General features: G+C 43.8%; 1 protein-coding gene across 5 annotated transcripts in view; it reads left to right on the top strand.

Moving 5' to 3' along the window:
* pde4ba (phosphodiesterase 4B, cAMP-specific a) overlaps positions 1 to 23,016 on the top strand; it is a 195,472-nt gene that overhangs the window by 165,561 nt on the left and 6,895 nt on the right. For 3 of the 5 annotated variants that reach the window (XM_030049071.1, XM_030049073.1, XM_030049072.1), the window contains 3 exons: positions 6,612 to 6,724; positions 19,180 to 19,273; positions 22,644 to 22,927. In XM_030049071.1, coding sequence (XP_029904931.1) covers positions 6,612 to 6,724; positions 19,180 to 19,273; positions 22,644 to 22,927 — 491 coding nt within the window. Of the gene's footprint in view, positions 1 to 6,611; positions 6,725 to 11,459; positions 11,764 to 17,788; positions 18,253 to 19,179; positions 19,274 to 22,643; positions 22,928 to 23,016 lie in introns of those variants that run through there. The other 2 variants (XM_030049074.1, XM_030049075.1) reach the window with 2 other exon arrangements.

Here is a 23,016-nt window from a genome sequence, read left to right on the forward strand (position 1 = left end):
CAGTGATGAAAAGGTTTAAGAGGCCCTGATATAAATTTATAAATGGAATTGTGGTTTACCCCCATGTGACATCTGCCGTTAGATCAGAAATTAGTGTCATTATTTCCTCCCTGGTGTTCATAATTCACAGCTACAGGTCAACAACATTGTCATGGCAATTATTGAGAAGTTATTTGTAGCCCGCCTCCCTGTAAATCACATAAATGACTTTTAACAAAACACAGACTATGAGGATGATGTCATTGTGTCACTTCTCAGAAACCAGCATGCAGAAGCTTTTCTGGATTGAATTACTAGATGTTGTAATGTTACATGCTCTCACACCACCAACAATAAGGCCACCAACACCTTCCTTTCCCCTTTCACAATGCATGTCAGTGGATGTTTCTGGGCTTAATTTATGTCATAATTCACCTCTTTGGAAGTATAAGCAGCACTGCCAGGCTTACCGCCTCACCATACCATCTCTGGTCTTTCTTAGGAAATGTTGAGTAATAGCATCGATGGTTTCAAGTTATCCTTTGGTCTGTTTCTTATAAAGCAGAGATGCCACTAACGATCACCTCGCTCTTTTTTTGTCTTTATTGGCATGGCTGCCCATCACCCCACGTCAGAGTTTCGGCTGGTTTCTTTTTCGTAGGCGTGTGTGTGGTCTGTTTACGCCAGTTCACTGGAAATGTGGCACGCCACCCTTCAAAACTCAGATGATTTTCAATGATGAATTCTTGGTCATAAAATCAAAACCAGAGAAGTTCAAGAGAAAAATCAAGAGGGAGAGAGATTGTACTGGTGATCCTGATTTTCTGTGTGTGTGTTTGTGTGTGGGCGTGTGTGCATTTGTGCATGCGTCTATATCTGTATGTCATGGTCTCTGATGTCAGTAGTACCACTGGGGCTTCTGATCTTGCAGTGCAGCCCTCTTGCTTCTCTGCATCTACCACCACATCACATGCAGGAAACTGACTCTGTCCCCCAAGAGACGATGACAGCCACAGCTGTTATACACATGCACACGCACACACACGTACACACACACACACACGCACACGCGCACACACACACACACTTACGCTCAAAGACTCCGTTCCACACCACCTCAACTCGTCTTCTCTGACGCACATGCACTTGTCCTCAAACAACCCAGTGGTTGTCTATGTTATATACACTCGTGTGCACGTCTTGTGTGTGGAGACAATGGAGGAGCCGGCTTTAGCCATACTTTCAGGGACACATTTCAGACTAAAGTCCAGCTAATTGAGGACATCTTATCCAACTGGAGACAAAAGCTGTGTCCCCAGTGGTGAAAAAGCTGATTTTTGGGTCAGTGGTTGAGGTTAGGGTTTGGGTTAGGGTTAGGCACATCGTCGTTACGATTAGGTTAGGGTAAGTCTCCAGGAAATGAATGAAAGTCTATGTAATGTCCCGTAAGTGACTAAGGTCAACGTTTGTGTGTGTGTGTGTGTGTGTGTGTGTGTGTGTGTGTGTGTGTGTGTGTTTATATGTGTTGGTGTGTGCAAGTGCTCAAGCTTCATGGGAGACAGGAAGTCTCCCATGTCAATCCAAATGGACAGAGATGCGTTGCGAATGAGAGAGAGTGAGAGAGAGAGAGAGAGAGAGAGAGAGAGTAACGGTGATGCACAAAGAGTGAGAAACTTTCAGAGAAAAAAGAATGAGACAAGGATTGGCTGTTTGTCAGAGACAGACACATGGAAATTAACATATTTAGAGGGAGAACAAGAGTATGTGTGGAAGATACAAAAGAGAAAATCCTGACTTCATATCCCTCCTGACCCTCCCTGTTCTCTGCAGCCTGTTGGTGCTGCCACCCTCAGCTGGAAAGTACATGTTTGCTGGGAGTTGATGCATATGTATATTGATTTTACGTCTTAGCTGCATTATGTACATCTGCGTGTGTGTGTGTGTGTGTGTGTGTGTGTGTGTGTGTGTGTGTCTTTGTGTGTGTTTTTTTCCTGTCTGCCCCTGCCCCTGTGGGCCAGATACGTCTGGGCTCTGATCAGAGCAGCCCTTGTGTCAGGGCGGAGAGGCAGTGGAAATCCCCTCTTACGTCGTGATATGTGTGTATGTGTGTGTGCGTGTGTGTGCATGTTAGTAGGCGATTGGATTTTTAGCACTCTTTCCTGGGTCTTGCCTTGTCCAGCCCACCATGCAGAGCAGGTTTCTCTTATTCAAGCCATTCTGTGTCACTGGTATGCAACAAAATTGCATGCATCATCACTTAAAACAAAATGTGACCACAAAGGTACGTCATCGCTGCTCAAGGACAATGTCTAACTCTGAGTCACAACCTGTTGACTGGTATCTATAATGACATACCACAGACTGTCATTTTAAACTTGTGAACAATTCATTGTCAAATGTTCCATAAAATGATCCCCACTCATAATTCTACCATAAATATGAGAAGTACAGTAACATTACAATAAAAAAAAATGACAAAATCATTAAAATAGCATGTTTATTGTTTTTATCTTACTCAGGCACTTTTAAGTCTTTGGAGGGTGTTTCTTGTTTTTCAGTATGAGTGGCAGTGAACGACTTCTGTAAGGAAGTAGACAAACAAAGTCTGACATTTAAAACTACAGCAAATATGTGGACAGCAGCAAGACTTATGTAACTGACAGACATAACCCAACCAACACAAACTTAAAAAAGACTGGCATTGTCCTTAAAGAGGCACAAATTTTGTATCCACCCTAACTTTGTTATATTTGCTCCTTACATAAGCAAGAAAATGCGGTTGGCTCACATAATGTAGTTACATGCATTTTGATGCATAGTGAGTGTCAGACAGTATTTCCACTGTGTCTTTAGAAATGTACACAGGGAATATTGACCATTCTAATATGGCTGCAGATGGAAGCTGTCGCATAAAGCCAAAAGATAAGAATAGGTCTACCTCTAAAGCATGCTCACTAAAAATATAACAAAGATTGACTGACTAAAGGTTGCAGCTATTTAGGCCAGTTAAGCTGTCCCACTCAAACTTAGAAAAAAAAATCTTTGGCAAGGAGTCTTTGAGCTTAACCAGATTAAACAATCGCAAGTATTTTTGAATCACCCTTTTTTTTTTTAATCACTATTGTGTCTTTCAGCTTCTCTGTACAACATTATCAGGTCTCACCCTTTGATCAAGCTGATCTTTACCCAGATCTTTGAATCTAATGAAGAGCATGATCCTGTTGCCTTTTACTTGAGAAGATTAAACATAAATCCATTTCAGTTGCTAGAGGTTTTACAGTAAGTTTCTCAATTATCAAACATCCACTGAGCACAGCCAAAGAAATGTATCTATTTTTAAGCATTTTACTTGTTTCTGTGTATTGTCACATGACTTCACACCATCGTTTAACACATTGTAGGTTGGCTTTGATTTTATCTACACAGATTTGTTTTTTTCTGAATCACAAAAAAAGGAACAATGAGTTCATGTGCTGAACTGATTCTTGGTTGATCTGTTCTTCAAACACATGGATAGAAACAAGAACTGGGCTCCATGCACTTTCAATTCTTCACAAAACAGAAGTGGATGAGGTTGCTATAACTAACCTCGCTTTAAGTAGTAATACTGGGAAATAACTCAGAATGAATGCTGTAAAGTTAGTGCACAAATCAGATTTATTTTTACTGCATTTTTATTCGACTTGATTGTTGGAGAACTGGGTCCATTCCTGCATGAAAGACTGATGCTGGCATTGCTCGCCACTGGAGCAGGGTTCTGAATAAGACTGTTATATAAATGTTACAGTTACTTCGATCTGGCACCTACTTAAAGAATGAATTGAGGATGTAAGGACCCATAAAAAGTTAGCTGTGTGACCAATTTTGGGTCAGGTTTTAAGGCTCTGTGCCTATTTTTAAGTATTTTTTTAAAAAACAACGTTTAAGTGACAAAGCTCCCCATCCATCCCTGTCGTGGTACAGCCCCAGTGCCACACATACACACACACACACACACACACAACACACACACTACACTTTTACTGGCCATTTATCATACTAATTCTCCAACCTGTAACCTTAACCCTCAACTCAAGTTCTCTCTGTAAACTTGTCCTTAAAAAAGTGAAGTTTTGTAAAATTTTCATTTCCTTGGAGGCCTTTCCTCATCTTTCTATTCTTTTGAGAACATTTGGTCCTCAAATGTAGAAATATTACAAGGACACACCCATATACACATCACAGATCATACAAAGCAGTTGCTCGACCACTATTATGTTACTGCACAGACTCAGGAAAATGATGCTGTTTTGTCCCTTTTTTTGCAATTTGAGGCCTGCAAGCCGTAAGCCTCACACAGTAAGATCATAAACATATCTAAGGTTGCCAAATGTGAGAGACGTCAAGCTCACAACCACAGCCAAGACCTATAAAGTGACTTGCCCATTTTGTCTGAGGCGACTTGGTCCATATAAAGGTCAAATGAGAAACCTATACCAAGGCCAAGCGCCTCCCTCGGCTCTTCATCAACAAAAAAAACACATCAAGAGGGTTGGGAGTATTGGGGAGTGAACCATTTCGGCATCTCATGCTGGTGGGGTTAAACAAAATTCTCATGCACACACACACACACACACACACACACACACACACACTCTCTTTCTTTCTCTCACTCCCTGCAGCAGAGTAAAGGAGGGCCGGGGGCAGAGTGCCAGGTGCCTCTCATATTTGGGAGAGCAAACAGGCTCGTGCCTTTGATGGCGAGGAGATCAGAGCGGGGGGCGCATTCTACGTGACCACGCTAAGGTCGCCGCAACGCAAACCCTGCTGCCATGTTGTGCTCTGCAGCTAGGAGACACACAGTACACACAACGCAGTGACAGCGCTGAGGATAAGGCCTGGCCTCTGTGTGTGTGTGTATGTGTGTGTGTGTGTGTCCAGCCCCACCAGCCACCCCATCACACACCCGTTGCACTTTCCAACACTGACTCATTCCAACCTTGACATACAGTTGTTCTCTGAAAAACGCTGGCCAGTAACACCGCAGGAACCGGCTTGGGGTTAAACTGACACTTTGTCCAAGCAACAATATTGAGCCAGTGATTGACTTACTAATCACAAAGTCACACTCTGCTCTCTCTAAGCAGCTTTTTCCTACCTCACTGGATAGAGCCACTCTATTGTGTCTAAGTAGTTTAAAGTTTAAAGAGGAAAAAAAGTAACTCACTAGGTTGAAACTGAATTGATATCAGTGCTCCACAAAGAAAATATATTGGAAATTAAAACATACTACAACAAACACCTATAAATAGTGTTTTTCTTTTTCTTTTTCTTTTTTTTTTTTTTAATTAAAAGGTGGCTTTCATCGCCCATGCACGCACATTCCCAAATCTCTGCTCATCCCCATTTGTTGGTGAAATTCCCCGAGTTATAAACTGCATGTATCAGCAAGGAAATTCCAGCAGTTTGGGCTTCAGGCTACAGTTTTAATGTAGCTTTACCTTTAGCCCAGTCGATTGGTACACATTGTAAAATCAACCGTTTGGTTTTGCTGATTCATAAGTGATCCAGCTGCAAGAGAATCTGCTTACATGCGTCTTGAAATTGTACCAAGAAATATGGCAATATATTGCCACACTTGCCTCTACAGCAGCCACATGTACTTTTTTTTTTTTTTTCATTAGACTGAAATTACAAATACACTCAATTCATATTTGTCTAGGGCTCAGTATACATCTTGTCTCTTTGTCATGTGGAGCCCCACCACCAACTGTCCACGATACCAATTTTGAGTCCCACAGCTAAACAAAACATCAACCTGATATGAACGAATCAGCTGTGGTCGGTCCGATTAACTAAACAATGATCAGCCAATACCAATCAATGATATTTAATCCTATCAGTAAATCATCAGCATTCTGTAGTGTTGTCTGAAGTGTGTGTGTGTGTGTGTGTGTGTGTGTGTGTGTGTGTGTGTGTGTGTGTGTGTGTGTGTTACTGAAAGGAAAACAGCCATACATTGTTAACACCAAAGTTAAAATAGCTCGTTCCCCATGCTTGGTTTGAAGCAACTTTTGTGTGTGTGTGCAGGTTTGGAGGTGTCTGTTTTCTTCCTGTGGGGTGGTGTGTGTGTGTGTGTGTGTGTGTGTGTAGGGGCGGGTGGGGGTCTGGTTTCCTGCACCAGAGGGTTGAGTTTATGTAAATGAACTGAGGGCCTCGGTTTGTGGGGAGGGGGGCACACCCCTCTCTCACACACACACCACACACACACATGCATAGAGGGAGACGAGCAGAGTGTGAGTGAGTGTGTGTGTGTGTGTGTGTGTGTGAGAGAGAGAGAGAGAGAGAGAGAGAGAGAATTGAGCAACTGGTCCTTGCTTTTTCTCTGCTCCGCTCTTCTCAACTCTGCCGACAACTACTCTCCAACACGAGCTCGCCACAACAACAACTCATGATGAAGGAGCGCCGCAGCCGGGTGCCCCCCCTGGCGCTGCCCCCTCCTCAGCAGCAGCAGCAGCAGCAGCAGCACCAGCAGGCGCCCAGAGCAGGACCCGTGGGTGGACGCTGCCTAGCAGTGGCCGGGCAGCGCTCTGGCTCTGTGTGCGCCGTCTGTTCTGACTGTGTGTCTCTGTGTGCCGGCTGCCTGTTGACAGATGAGGCGTACCAGAAGCTGGCCATGGAGACGATGGAGGAGCTGGACTGGTGTCTGGACCAGCTGGAGACCATCCAGACCTACCGCTCCGTCAGTGACATGGCTTCCAACAAGGTAGGAGAGACTGCATCTCTGTTTGACTCACTTTTTTAATTAAATCTGCTTCATCATACGTGGAAGAAACTGTGGGGAACACAAGAACATTGTTGCCTTTTTTAATTTTTTTTTTTAAATAACAAAATATGTCAAAATAAGAACTTCTCCCCTTATTTTTACTTCCCTTTTTATGTGCAATGATGGTCTGACAAAAGTAAATGAGTTGGTATCTGTCAGTCTGCTGCAGCCTGCCTCTCAACTTTTCTGTCAGACAGAAACTTTTCAGTTTTCATTGGTTACTGGGTTTTTTCTGCTGCATTGATTGCATGTGGTGTGTCTCAAGGCTCAAACCCTCACCTGAAATAGTCCTTTATATAAGTAACTGTGGCTTTTTCCTTACTGATCTAGCATGATGCCAGTAAAATTGTGACTGTCCTTGTTACTGGCCCTGAAATTATTCCTGGATTGAGCTTGCTCTTCATATTCAGACTCCATAAATTGGACTTGCAGCTAAACATTTAAGTTAGAGTTGATGGGCAAGCCTCGTAAAATTAAAAGGCTGTTTCAGACACTAATTTATCACGACTTTACGGGGCATTTTTCACTTTAAGTATACTATACTTGCAGTAATAGGAGTGGTAGTAGCCGTGGTACTGCGTTGTTGTTGCTGGTTATGTTGTTTATACAGTATGTATGTAGTAGAGTGCTTAGGGGCTGCAGATAGGCCTCTTCTCTACATATGCATGCTATAGTCCAAGATGGCTCACTTTCAACTCTGATTGGACTGTTTGAGCTCTGGCAGTAACATAGAGCAACAGCTGTGTGACCAAATCAGTTTGTCAGGTTGCATATTTTGTTATTAGTATTTTTGTGGAGCAAAACGAACCAAACCATGCAACTTTTTGTGTATTCAACAGTGCACACTTGGAACAAAAAGGAGTGGAAACAATTTGACATCTTGTCACTTGATTTACAGTGAATCACTTTTAAAATTATGCATCCAAAAAAGGTGGATATAATAGATACAGTCATTGGATGCAGTTTGAGACCAAACAATGATTAGCAGTCCAAATACCCGCCTGCCAGCTTTAAAAAATTTTTTTTAATTGTTAAAAAAAATTAAAATTCTTTATTGGCTTCCCTGTTTCTCCGCCTTCAAGTGATGACAGTGACAAATACCTAAGTTTAGTGCACCGACCTCAATGTTTTAGCAATTGTTTATATGTTTTGCTTGTGGCAGGGAAATCTCTGAATGCTGCTGCATGGCCAGTATAGCAGCTGTGTGTGTGTGTGTGTGTGTGTGTGTGTGTGTGTGTGTGTGTGTGTGTGTGTGTGTGTGCGTGTGTGTGTGTGTGTGTGAGCGCGCGCGTGTGTGTGTGTCACAGATAGCCTCAAAACACTTTGCAGAGAGCCAAGAGGAAAAGCTGGTTATTTCTCCAAAAACTGGACAACAGGATGCTAGGGATCCAGCACTGGGTCAAACACAATAAACTTGAGCGGAAGAGAGAGGGGAACGAGTGTGTGTGTGTGTGTGTGTGTGTGTGTGTGTGTGTGTGTGTGTGTGTGTGTGTGTGTGTGTGTGTGTGTGTGTGTGTTTAAGGGATGCATGCAGACCCCTGGGCAGAGTGACTCTCTCTTCCCGTCTCCTTCCTGATCCCCCGCTCTCTCCCCAGACGACAATAGATATCCCATCATGCCGCAGGGCATGGCTAATGGTCGTGTTTATTTCTCCCATTGCTGTCGTCATCTGAACACACACATACACACACACGCACACACACAGGAGAAAAGGGATTTTCCCAACACAGAGGAGAAGCACAGACCCTTCAGTTGGACTGGTTTCAGTAAAGACCCTCGAGGGCAATTGAATTACAGAATAAATTCTCCTAAGTATTTAAACAAACCCACAGACATTTGGTCAAGGATAGAGAAAGACAGACAGGAAGACAGACTGATTATCATGCAGGAGAGACAGAGACACTGCTCATATTGTCTTTGCCCAGGGTGACTAAAAGAGGGTGCAGCTCATTTAGGCTTAGTAATGTCATCTGTCTTTTCTGGTCCTTCAGTTTGTCCATTACAACAGAATGAGATCAGGAATTCAGGAGAGTGCTTGGTTTACATTATATTTGCAGATTTTCCCTCTTACCATATTGCCACACTAGCATCTCCCAAGAGACATGATGTAAGAAGCATTTGGGCCAAACAACCCTGACTGAAGCCTTATCTGAATTTAATTTTAGCAATTTTGCAATCACAGAAAAAGACAGTTGTGAAATATAAGCTGGATTCATCCAGTTGGGATTTATTACAGGAGTATGCTGACTTGGAAAATTCCCAAATATCATAAATTGGGCATAATAAGGGAACACTCCACCTGGATACTGGCCAGCTAGTATGATAAAATACACTTACGCATGGTTCAAATGGTTATTTCTTGACAAGAGACATGACATGTAGAAAAAAGAAAAAAAAAAAGTAGGAATGATTCAGTTTTTGCTGTAATGGTAAAAGAAAAAAATTGATTTTTGAGATAGGATAGGATGGTCTGTTAGGATTTTATTCTGTGCTGTGATCCAAGCAGCCACAGTTGGGCCGCATTATGACTAAAATATTAAAATATGTCCACAAAATTTCCATCAAGCAGCCTACTGATTTTAATTAGGGAGTTTTATTTTGTTAAGTCTGTTTGACATAAGAGATGTTGAACAAAATAATGTAGACCAGAGGGCCAGCAGCCTAAAAGAATGGGGGAAATCGATTTAGATGTTCAGCTTTGTTACTTAGAAAAAAAAAAAACTTCCGGAGATGTGGGTCTATGTGGAACAAAAGTACGCTGAACTCAACAGATCTATAGCAGGTTGTATCAGGTGACATAATCTGTTTGTTATGTGTTATGTCCCGCTTCGCTCATTGTTTTGCACTGACATGTCTTTGAACACGGGAAGGGCAGGTGGGTGACTGGGTCATGACATGTAAACCATCCCGCGATACTGATCAGGAATTAGACCCCGCCATCAACACCTTTCAAGGTCCTGTTCGAGATCCTGGTGTGTGTGTGTGTGCGTGGCTGTGTGTGTTTGTGTGTGTGTGAAATGTGTCTGCGCTGTATGTTCCCATTAACCGCAGCTTCATCCCACTTAAGTCTAACCTCTGTAGCCTCAATTTTACAGTAAATTAAAGTATTACACAAGCGCTGGCACTTTAACTGTCATTTGAGCCATTACACCTGACCCAATTATTATTAACGAGATAGCAATCAGCTTACACAACCTCTAACTACCACTTGCACTTGGAGGATTGTTATTCGAGCGGTGACGGAGTTTGAAACTTGAGTCTCAGTAATGGGAGGTAAAATGCTAGAGGCTGACACCGATGCCAACTTTATCCTCAAGGTGAATAGCAGGGGTCTTTGCTATTGAGGACGTACATGACTGCCCTCTCTGCTGTGCATGGCAAACGTTCTGTACGTGTCAAGGGCTATTGTAAGATGAACTACTGTGCTGTGTCAACGTGCTGCACTTTGTCTTACATAAAACCTGTTCCCTGAGTGCAGATGATGTGCTCCTGGCGGCTGTGTAAAGACCTGAATCTATGCGCTTGTTCGTTTGTGCGCTCGGGTGTAACACTTCTTGCAGTGCACTCAGACTTTAGGGGAGTTATGGTATGCTCTGTTCAGGCGGCACAAAGAAACCCCAAGAAACCTGCATCTGTAAAATATTGTGTGTGCCCACCAGGCTTTAGGGTACACCTCAGAAAAAATCCATCTGAATAAGCGAGTTCGTCTTAAAATCTTTGTTTCTTGAAACAAGTGAAAAAATCTGCCACTTGAAAGGGATAGTCCCACTTCTTTCCAGTGATAATCAACTTGCTCCCTGAATATTCCTGAACCAAGTGTCATTTTCTTGATGCTAGTGGGCTGATCTGCCTTAGTCTTCTTTGTTTCCAGAAAAAAAAATCAGGATTTCCACCTTCCACCTTTTTATTTGTCCCTTTTAGTCCTTTTCATGTCATTTTCACTTATTCTAAGAACAAAAAACAAGATAAAAATGAATATGAGACTAAATGACATATATGCTGGATATATAAAATACAGTGGGATCTCACCAGGCACTATAGTACACTGAAAATCGTCTACCTTAACAAGTCAGGTAGCCTCATATTCTGTGTGAAAATGTTTTTATATTTTTTTCAAACAGTGAAATATTTTGCTACCAATGATTTAATCTGCTTCATCTGCTTTATTTCAACACATTCATTGAAACAAATGGGATTATCTCATCCCACTGGCACATTCTTTTCACATGTTTTATGACAAGTAATATTTTCAAGAATGAATTTGAAGACTGATTGCATTCGCATAACAGGATGCAGCTCTGTGATTATCTAACTCTTCCCTTCACACACTCCATTCATGCACACCAGCCCTTGCTCTATCCAAGACTTTTGAATGTTGAACTTATTCACTGGGCATTAAACTCTCACCTGAATTGTGTTGAACGTTCAAGGGCACAAAAAACAAAAAAAACAAACAAAAAAAAACTGGCAAGCTTTCATAACTCAAGTTCAAGGTAATCCGCTGTTTTCAGGGAAACAGGAAGTGTTCATGTCATCTGAACGATGATCGCAGTATTGATGGTGTAAACTACCAAGAAGTTCTGGCCGGTAGCAGAGGTAGTGCACAAGCAAGAGGAGTGGCAGGGTAGAGGCGGGACTACCCCCATGAGGGTGTGTGTGTGTGTATCAGCCAGAAGTCTCTCACTCACTCGCTCACTCACACACACAGACACACTCCCTCTCTGGTCTACATGTACAGGGTGTGAGGTAAAGAGTTAGACCTCACAGACCAAAGTGAGTCACTAGAGCGGTGCCTTTTCCCAGCGTCACAGAGCCGAGGCTTGGTCCTTTGACTCACAGTGTAGTCAGTATATACTGACTGAGACGGAGACTCTCCACGAGACTGCAGCCCTGCTCTGCTCTCCACACACAGCAACATGGGAGCCTGCTGCTTCGACAAGAAAGAGAAAAAGATAGGGAAACTGAACGGCTGGAGGAAGGTGAGGGTTTTTTTTTTTTTTTTAAAGACAGTTTTCTCTCTTTTTTTTTTCTAAAACACTTGAGCTTTTTTCCTCTCTGGTTGTGTGGACCTGCAGTGTGCCAAACTTTTGAGTCTTGCTTAACATGGTGTAAAGTCTTTTTAAGCAGAAAGAGTTATTACGTCCTTCATGGCAATCCTGTTTTAGCGATCACTTTCTGAAGACTTCTAGCATAATTCACTGCAGTTGATGCTGAATTCATGTTGTAGGAGTTTCTACTAGTTGAAGCATGTGCTCTGTAGTTGGCTGTAAACTTTACATTTGTGGTATGTGTGGTTTAAAGTCTGAAGCGTGAGCATTTGGGCAAGACTTTGTGTGAGATTTTGTTTTTAGTTGTATATATTTATTTACAAATTCATTCATTTTTCATATCGACACATCTGCTCAGCGGTTCATATCAAAGCAATGAGGCTACATGCTCTCAGGTTTCCAGAAGCCTCATGTGCATGTGCCTATGTGAAGGTGAAATGAGATTAGGACGGTAAAAAGTTGATCTTAGACTTTTGACTGTATTGTTTTGCCTACACAAGGAGCTTTTTTTTCGGCTACTGAAGCCTCTGTTGTGTGGTGATACACTTCACATGAGTAACCTGTCTGTCTCTGGGTTTTTAGGCTGTCTTTACTAACAAGTTTATCCTGAGCCTGTAGGATTATTTCATCTGTTTTTCCTACTGAATCGTGATCTAAGAAAGGCACTGACATTTTAGAGATATTAATTTTAGATTCTATTTTGTGCTCCGTAGTGCAATGTCAAGCATGACTTATTTCTCCTAAGTTATGAAGTGACATTATATGTTTGCCATTCACTGGAAACTTTCAGCTGTTGCCTTTGCTCCCTTGACTTGGAAAAAGTGTGAGTCGAGCAAAAAAAAAAAAAAGCTTTAAGAGAGAAATGTGAGCAAGGGTGTTTTCTCGTAATCTAGTTTCCAGAAACATCTAGTGGTGTCAAAGCAGAGGGATGGAGTGAGTTAATGAGGAAAGTGGCTGTGGATGTGAGTTGCCCTGGGCTCAGGCAGGTGATAAGTGGTGTTTCCAAGCCTGGTCCCAAGACCTGGAGACAATCTTCCTTTTCTTTCTAAGTGGGACCAAACATTCAGCTCATCTATGAGGAAAGAGAGAGGGAGCGGCCATGTGGTTAGGCTCTGCACTCAGTGGTCAGTTTGTTCAAATAGGGGGGTGGAGAGAGTAAAGCAATATTTTCTCTGAGTTTTGCCCTAAAATTAGGCGGATGCATGCCATAACTTGTGCTAACATGAGATACCTTTCCTGCCCCAGGCCTGTAATTTATGCATTGTTTTCAGTGTCAAATTATGTAGAAAAACCAAGGCTTTTGGTGATTGAAGTGTTACTTTTCTCTTGGACTATTCCTTTTTGCAGGCTTTCTGTGTTTGACTTTTTCAAAGTGAGTTTTTGGTATGCTGCTACCTGTGGTTTTTAACATAGGGCTGTTGCTTTTGAAGCAACCAGAACCCAAGCGAGCATGTTTGTGCAGCCTTTTAACTGTTCTCCCCCAGCCAAAAATGGTGCTGCAGACCACATCTGAACACTGCTGTGGCCTCGAACAGGCGAGAGAAACGGGAAATGAAACACTCAGCTGAGAAATGTGTTGGAGGGTTGAGTAATTTGCCTTTGCTTGCTTACTTTTGTCTCACCCCTTTTTTCCTGTGCTGCTCAGTAAATGGCCATTCTTCCTCAATACATCCCAGTACATACAAGTTCAAAGACACGCGCATGAATGCACTCTTTCTCATCAACACACAGACGCACTCGCACAGCCCATGGCACTGAAACAGAGGGAGGCATGAGTGAATGAGTCAGAGGAAGTGAGAGGTAGCCCGAATCCAAGCTTGCTCTCACACTCGTCTGTATCTTTAACCGACTGCTATACGCATGTTTCATACGTAGGTAGGTTCTTTCATCTGAACAAAGTTATGTCACTACAGGCCTTTGCCTGTAGCGTCTGTGTTATCACTCCCCTGCGTCATAATATGAGCCGAAGCACTGCTGGTAATGAAATAATCATAGCTTACTGTAAATCATGACCAGCAATTTTTACATTAATATGAGATGATCTTGAACCAATAAAGACGGAACTTCAAGTCAGGAAATCATGATTCACTTTAAATGAAGCTACTGCGACGTGGTGAATAGAAATAATGATTTGGATAATGAGGAACATGACTTTCTAGTTTGACTGTAATGGTGACACTTGTTTGTTCAACAAAACTCATTTAACACATTCACCTTTATTTTTAAATCTGTTTATTTAATTTACAATTTTATTAAGATTACTAATAACTTGACCTATAGTTGTTGATGTTTGGGTCAAAAATAGGGATTAACCCAATAAACCCCTGGTAAAGGTATAAGTCTTATCATTGCAGACGGAGAGGTCACTGCTCTCAATGAACCACCTGCAGAGTTGCTGAATGGCAGACGACGCCCCATGGATAGAATGAGTTGAGAGTGCCCACTAGTGGTACAAAGCCACAACTTCAGTCTGAAAATAGGAGATGATTTGAGAAGGCAAATTTAGAAAAGAGAGAAACTGATCTTGAGTTTCGCTCTTGTTTGACATTTTAATCAACACAACTCGTTCCAGTAGCTGCCACAAAAATCCCCCAGGAAGTTTAAGCTTGACTTATTTTGAAGAAACAAAATCTGACTGATGAAGTTACTTAAAATATAAAAATAATAAAAAAAATATGTATATTGAGCAGTTATTTGAAATGTAGTAGTGTAATCAGCCAACCAACCAGTGATCATCATAAATTATTTAAGCAGTTGTATGGAAATAAAAACATAATGTCTGGTGAAATGATGTAGTTGTTTAGTTGTTGAGCGAGAGATGTGTCAGAGGGAGACTCCTGGTCCTGGTCTGCCTTCCTGCCTACCTGTCTGCCTGACTGCCCCTCAACACTGGACTGTCCAATGGGATAACATCTGAATGGAGCAGCTCAGCATTTTTTTTTTCTCCCACAATGAAATGCCACAGGCTTCATTCACGTTCTCTGCCTCCTTCACAGCAGTTCTCTGCTGAATCAACCCAGCCCCCTGCAGAGAGACAAAGAGTGAGAGAGGGAGAGAAAGATGTAGAATGTGTGTGACTGCTGAGAGCAAAAGGTTAGGGAGACACACGGAGAGGGAGACACAAAGCTGAAGGGAGAGAAACGAGAAATGGAAGGAATTAAAAATGAGTAAGAGGGAGAGGGAGAGTGACGGGAGAGAAAGAGGATGATTGAAAATCGGAAAGAAAATGACGAAAAAAAGAATAGAAAAGGAGGGTGACAGAAAAGGGGAAGGTGGTATGAAAGATGGCAGAGCATGGTGAGGAATGAAATGGTACTGTAGAAAGAGTGTGTGTGTGTGTGTGTGCGTGTGTGTGTGTGTGTGTGTGTGTGTGTGTGTGTGTGAGGGAGGAGGGAGACAGAGAGAGAGCTCTTAGAGACTAATTGACTAATCTAACCCAATTGCATGATCTAGTGATCTAGTGTCATAGTGTCAGTAGGAAGTAAAAAAGCTCTCCTTCTCCCCCTCTTCTTTCAGCGTTATTATTGTCTGAATTAATAATAAGATCACACTCACACAAACTTGTGGGAAGGAGGGTACAAAACATGGATGCGTCATGTCACTGTCAGTTGTGCTTGACTACAGATAATAGATAGCACAGGCAGACTGCGGTGTGTGTACTCAGGCATTTCTCTCAGCCTCTTGGGCGCTGTAGCTCCCCAGCACATTGCAGAGAGAGAGAGAGACATCCCCCGCTATTATTTCTGGTTTCTTTATATATTATGCAGCGAGCTATTACATGGAGAACTGCGGCTCGCCTCCTCTCTCTTTTCTCTTTTTATTTATTTTTTGTCCCATCCTGCCTCCCTGCTTCTCATCTTCTCGCTCTTTCCCTCAGTGGGAGGATAATCCGGAATCCTCTCGGGAAGGCTTTGATCTTCGCCTCATCATTCGGAACATGTAGACACAGACAAGACACACACATGCACACACATATACACATGCACGCACTCACACGCAAACACATCGGATTGAAGATTCCCTTGGATGTCATATTTACAGTTTCTTGTGGTGTGGGTCTGAGCCGTTTAGGCAAGAGGTGTTTTGATACCAGGGGACATGCTTTCATAAGCAAAATGGTTCTGTAAAGAACTACCGCTGCATACACTGCACAAAAAAAAAATCCAGATTAAGCCATTAGTATCATATACAGTGTTACAAGCTGCCATTTGAGTGAGATAGTCCCACTTGTTTCCAATGCAGTTTCACTTGTAAGTATAAATGTATTGAAATAAGGCAGATCAGTTCAAAAAATCAATGAATATGAGACTAAATATTCAGATGGAAAATTTTTGCAGTGTATTACTCAACCATCCCTTGAGGGTTCATAAACAGTCATGACAAATTTGGCAAACACTCATACACACCTCAAATTGGCCAGCGGTGATGATATAACAGTATTCCAGTCAGGTGGCCCTGGCCTTGTGCTCTGCTGCAGTGCTACACCTGCTGCAAGGACAGCCCATTGATTCTGCCAGCAAGGCAGACACACAGAGAGATTGATGACAGTGTTGGCAAGTGGCAGCCGGGAGAGAAATTGACATGTAAGTGGAGGGAGAGGAGGAGTGAGGGAGGGAAGTGGCGGGCAAGGATGAGTGATTTTCACTTGGTGCATTGGTGGAAGGGAGCAGAGGCAGCGTGTGTGGTGTGTCCTCGTGACAGCTCAGCAGCTATACCACATGTCTGCCTGGGAAGGAAAAGGGAAAGCCTCTCCTCCTCTCCTCTCCTCTCCTCTCCTCTCCTCTCCTCTTCTCTCCTCTCGTCTCCTCTCCTCTCCTCTCGTCTCCTATATTTTTCTCCTCTCCCTCTCTCTCTTCCTCTTCCTATCCTCTCTTGCACTGAAAACAGCCTTATACTGGTCACCTGATGCTGTTGCCATGGCTTTGGGGTGTTCTGGTAATTGGCGTATACACACACACACACACACACACACGCAGGCAGAACGAGAGGGAGAAAGAAACCGTGGGCTGATGTCACCTAAATTGGGGAAGGATGCAATTATCTTCCATCTCTCCTTCTTGCTCTCTTTCCATCTCCCTCTCTCCCTCTCTCTTTCTCTCTTCCTCCCTCTTTTTCTTCTCTCTGACCGTCTTCCCCACTCTCCAGTTGCAGTCGGTGCAGCTGTTAAAAATAGCCTGCCACATACACCCTGACAACCTCTAATATTATTATGGGATGCGGATAATGAACAGGCTCGCGAGTTCTCCACAATGGCCGCTGCGCGTTGAGCTGTCAGGAGACAACAGAGGACTGAGAGAGAGAGAGAGAGAGAGAGAGAGAGCAATGGAGAGGGGCGGAAGATAATAGAGATAATGGTGATAAAAATACAGTCACAGTGCATTCACATTGCTCAAAACGTGCCCCATCCTCTGTCTCTCAGCCCTCATTGTTTTATTGTAGGTAGGAGGCAGAGCTGTGTTGCTCAGTGGCATACCTCCACAATGGCTGACTTAGGCTGTGAATTAAAAGAAGCTGTGAATAATCTGCAGTGGTTGCAGAGATGAAAATGAAAGAGGAAAAGGGGCGTCCCGAATCCAAGACTCTTGATCTTATATGCCAACCACTCAAACACCCCTGGAGGCATGCACGCTCATATGCATGTGCATATACATCAATACAAAGTCGCGCTTGGGGCTCCCCCTTCTCCCCACTTTCTGTCGAATCATGTGTTCTGAATGGAGCGTGTTGCTGGGGCTGGCAGACTAGAGCAGGGGGAAAGACACAGAGGAGGGAGGGAGGGAGTGAAAAAAGAGGAACAGAGGGAGAGAGAGAGAGAGAGAGAGGCAGGGTAGGAGGGGGCGAGAGCGATACAGCAGTGAGAGCAGCGAAGCAAGACTAATCCAGTGGAGGAACCCCCCCTCCAGTCAGATGAACATCGCTGCCTCACTCCCTCCTCCCTCTCCTCCTCCCATCTCCATCGCCATTTTTTCCTCCCCCTCCCTTCCTTAGTTCCTCTCCATTATTCATCAGTGAGCTGAGAGTCCCCAGCTCATAGCTCCAGTTGCTGCTGCTCTAGCCACTCAGCCCAGCTTGCTGGATCTCCCTGCCCAAGTCGGAGCTACCCCAGCCTGGCTACTGCGCCCAGCCTGCCCTGCCTCTCTCCCCGTCCATCCCCAGGCATGGAGACCCAGAGCTGGCCCTTTTCTGCTGCTGAGAGAGAGTGTGAGCCATCATCGAGCTGCTCTCTTAGCCGTTGAGAAGAGAAACAGAAGAGGAGAGAAGAGGGGATTTTTTTTTTCCTTCTGGCGCTAAAGAATCCCATTCGTCTGCCTCTATTTTTTCTATTGGATTACAGTGCTGGCTCTGTGTAGGAAGGAGAAAACGGGGTCCAAAATGCCTGAAGCCAACTACCTGCTGTCTGTGTCTTGGGGTTACATTAAGGTGTGTGGCGCCTATCTACGTAGCTTGTCGGGATACCGCACTCATTTCATTGTACCTCACTGTGCTGGTTTGCGTTCAGGGTAATTGTAAAACAGTTATACAATGCAGCAGTGTGATCATGGCAATGTGTTTTGTGAAGCTTCTAGGGATACCATGCTTCCCTAATTGCAACAAATGATATTTTCATCATGGGGTGGGCATGGGTGTTGTTTGGGGGGGGGGGGTCCTTCTATTTGACAGAATGGTGTTTTGTGGCTCAGGCTCCATCTTGAGTCCTCTGCAGAGCTGTGTGTGTGTGTGTGCGTGTACGTGTGTATGTGCGTGCGTGTATGGGTCTGCCATAAACAGCTGCTACTGCAGTGCCTGGGTCTCCGCTTCCTGCCTAATGCATCTATGCCTATGTCACTCAGCCGTTTTAGTCATTGCATAAATTCTTCTGATATAAACTGTGCTGTGAACCAGAGACATGAATGTGCTAACACTGAGGGGAGAAGGAAGAAGGAAGGCTGCGATGTACAGATTGTCCTCTTGAAATCATTAAAATTCCTGTACACTGATGCAATAAATACACCAAAAAGAGCCAGAAAATCTGACTCAATGTAGTAAAACTGTAAATTGTTTGCAGGGGTGCTTTTGGGGGTGAAATAGACAGGGGACGGCCTCCCCATTGGTAACGAAATTATGATCCGCACCCTAATTAATTGAAAGGAAAGGGAGGAAAAATACATGTAAATCTAACCTTAACCCGAAACCCCCTACTGACTGTTAACCATAATTAGAAAAAACAATCTTGAACTGGAATAAGACTGGGCACTGGGTGATGCTATATTTTCCATGGAATCCTGCACCATAATTTCTCCCAGGTTTTCCCTCAGTGGAAATTGACGACATTTCCCTCTCCCCCTCCTCTCTCTTTCTCTTTTACAGTTCAAGAGAATGTTGAATCGGGAGTTGACGCACCTATCCGAGATGAGTCGGTCTGGGAACCAGGTGTCCGAGTTCATCTCCAATACTTTCCTAGGTAAATGAAAGTCACACGCACACACATGTACACACACGCGCGAACACACGGACACACCAATCTTTGAACATCCAAATTTGGCCATTACAGATCGCCATAATGCCCTTTGTTTTCAACCAAAAACACAAACATACTGTAACACCCACAAATATACACACATATACCCGCTTCTCCAGCGCTCTGCCGCAATGTGTGTGCGGAGGTTCACTCTCACATGGAGGCTCCATTTTGAGCAGTGCAAGTCGCTCTGGCAGGCTTTTTTGTGGGGGCGTACCATAAAATGCTGCGCCATTAAGGTTTGTCTAGAATGTTTATGGCATAGGACTCGAAATGGCCATTAAAATGTAAGTCCACATGCCCATTTCACAAAGCAGTTAGAGGAAAGAGGGTGGTTGGCCACTTTGTGCAAGTTGCCATTTGACTGACAAGTGAGCTTGTTAGCCAGGATCTGAGTCAGTGGATTGGAACTGGATACTATCAGTGTGGGCTGCACAATCGAGATCTGAGAATAGATAGCTACTATATATATATTTATATATCGTTTGTGCCTTTAGAAGCATTTCCAATTTGGGCTTTTTTCTCTCCCACATGAAGATGTTTCATAATCCTGGTACCAATCCAGAGTGTTGTTAATTCATCGTGGACAAAATGTACATGCACAAGCATCCACAGCAAAATTTTGTCCTCCCTCATTTTCCTCAAATGTAAGTTTTCTGCAGGTTCACACAGATAATGTATAGAAAAACGATGTTTGCCGTTCAAAGCATGGGGATAGATTAGTGCTTGAGCTAGACAGAGCATGGATTGACAAATTTAAAGGATAACAGGCACGAGCTGAAAGGCGCATGGAGGTAGACGGGGTTATATATAGATGTTATGCTTCGCTTCGATTGGTATCCTCATCTGGTCTGGTCTTGTTGTTGGTGGATGCCTCACTGCTGCATCACAGGGGCAGGGGAGTGCATTTAAGGAGAGAATAGAGGTACAGAGGAACCCCCTTTGCTGGCGGTGAGATGAGCACAGCAGATTGGGTGACTCATCCCAGCTTTAATTCATCTTTGTCAGCAGGGACACCTTCTTGTCTTCTCACCCCCCTCCCCATCCCTCTAACTCCCTCTCCCTCCCGCCTTGCCCTGGGAATCCAAGCATAGATGACTATCACTCGGATAAAGAAATCAGGATTTCCCTGTTGCAGATAAAACAGGAAAACACTGTGGAGGGCAAAATGATGGCGGTGGTGGGACGACTGGTGTGGTTTTGCTTCAGCCGGCCATTGGGAGTGTTTATTTTATTCATCCTTCCATTCATTTCATCCATGATCATTAATACCATCCCTAATGCACTGGTTCAGTGTGAACTGGCGGCTCACTTGGCTAAGCTGGGTATCATGTAACTGCGTCACTCTGGGTTTGAATCCACCCCAGGCCCCATTACACTTTTCCGCTTGATATCCTTTTAATGCAAACATCTAAACAGGTTTTTAACTAAATGATGTTGAAACAGGGTATTCGTGAAAAAGAGCAGTTGTTCTCACTCAACCCTCCCCTCGGTAAATAAACACAGTCAGAGCATCAGGCTGGAGTTTCTCGTCGAGGGCATTTGCAGACTGGGATTTCTTATTTCGGGGTGGGATTGTGGGCCAGCGGCGTGCTGACCATTCACGTGCGCCGCTCCCCCGCCACAGCTGTCCTCACACATAATGCTCTCATAATTCCCTTTGACTGGCCCCTGGTCGACAGCAAAGAGAACTCGTTTAGGGAATTTATTGTCAAAAAAGGCGCAAATCTCTCTCGTTTGCCATTCCTCCAGCCTCTAACAGAGCATATGGAGGAAAAGGGAAACATATGAAAGTGAAATAAACACGGGGGGATGGGGATAGAATAGAATAGAGTAGAATTTATTCTTGTTGTTGTTGTTGTTGTTATTTGAGGAGTGTTTAACGAGACATTTGCAGAACAGTGAGTCGTTGTATAACAGTGCTGTTTGTACTGCATGTGCTTAACTTGTAATGATACTGTGGGGCGCAGATCACATCTTGAGTCACATGCAGTCTTACATGTGAATAAATGGATCTGTTAAAAATGTCGCCACATCACAACCAAGCTTGACCTGCAGACATGATCGCTCTCTCTCTCTCTCTCTCTCTCTCTCACACACGCACACACACACACTCACGCGCACACATACACACACAACATTCTCAGCGGTGGCGATAATGATGGCTTGTAATGAATTTGAGGGCAGTATATTGCTCTTCCCCTTGTTTCCCACGCAGCACATGTCTGAGAGCGCTTAATTGCCTATTCTCAATTACCACTGGAGGACTGAGGAGAGAGAGAGAGCGAGAGAAAGGAGAGAGAGAGAGAGAAAGGAGAGAGAGAGACGGAGAGAGAGCGTGAGAGCGAAAGTGATTATTTGAATTACAGCTGGTAATTGAATAACCCTCCACAGGGGAAGGCTGATAGGCCAGCAATGAGCTGAGTCTAGGCTTGATGGATGAGTGCAGAGCATACATACATACCGATAGCCAGTCCCTGCAGGATTTCATTAAATTCTTCTGCGATTACGCTGAACAAAAGGGTTTCACTGCGTTTCAAGATGACAAGAAAACCTGGCAAATGTTCTTTGTTTATTTGTGAGGGGGAAAAAAGTCAAGATTGGTGCATTTTTGTCCTTCACTTTTTGTGCGTTTTAAATGTATTCGGGAAAAACGACACCTAGTTGAATAGACTAAACCAAACCAAAATTACCCCTTCCCCACTATTCTGGCTGATTTGTTGCAGCTGTGGAGGCTACAGCAGCCTATTGAATGAAAGACTTCAGGGAGCTGCCTTAACATTGTAGGAGCCCCGACTCTCAGCCTGTCAATGGGCTGACCTTTGAGAGTGAAAAGAACAGGAGATGAGATATAAGCCACCTGCCAAGAGAGAAAGAAGTGCTGTGAGGGAAGGAAAGAGATGGAGAGAAGAATGAACAGTGGGAGCTCAGAGGGAGAGCCCAGGTGGAGGACAGCATGCATGAATGAATGAAAGAATGAATGGATGGATGGCATGCATAGACAGATGATGAATGGATGAGGGAATCAATAAGTGCCTCACAAACTAGCCTGCTGCAGGTGTTTCTGGAGTGCACCTGGGTTCTCAGACAGACTGTACTTTATTGCACAGCAGATTAAATGACAAAGAAAAGCAGACTCATGATGTTGGAGAATGAATGGGAACCATACACACACACACACACACACACACACACATGCGCATCTTCCCTTCATCAGTCGTCCCTCATCTCATCACTCTGCATTATGTCCATAAGAATGGGCTCTTTTTTAAAGATGTTTTAATTGAAATTCATCTCTCCTCTGCTCCCTCAGACAAACAGAACGAGGTGGAGATCCCTTCGCCGACGTCCAAGACGCGAGAGAAGAAGAAGCATCAGAAGCAGCAGCTGATGACACAGATCAGTGGGGTCAAGAAGGTCTCCCACGGGCCCTCGCTCTCCAGCAGCTCCATCTCGCGCTTCGGCGTCAAGACCGACAAGGAGGAGCTGCTGTCCAAGGAGCTGGAGGACCTCAACAAGTGGGGTCTGAACATCTTTACTGTCTCAGAGTACTCCAACAACCGGCCGCTCACCTGCATCATGTACGCCATCTTCCAGGTATGGGAAAAAAAACAAGCGTACTTTCCTTCATTCCTTGCCAGTGTGCTTCATGTGTTATCATGCATTGTATATATTCCCAGATATAA

The sequence above is a fragment of the Myripristis murdjan genome, chromosome 4 (genome assembly GCF_902150065.1).
Source record: "Myripristis murdjan chromosome 4, fMyrMur1.1, whole genome shotgun sequence".
Taxonomy (NCBI): Eukaryota; Metazoa; Chordata; class Actinopteri; order Holocentriformes; family Holocentridae; genus Myripristis; species Myripristis murdjan.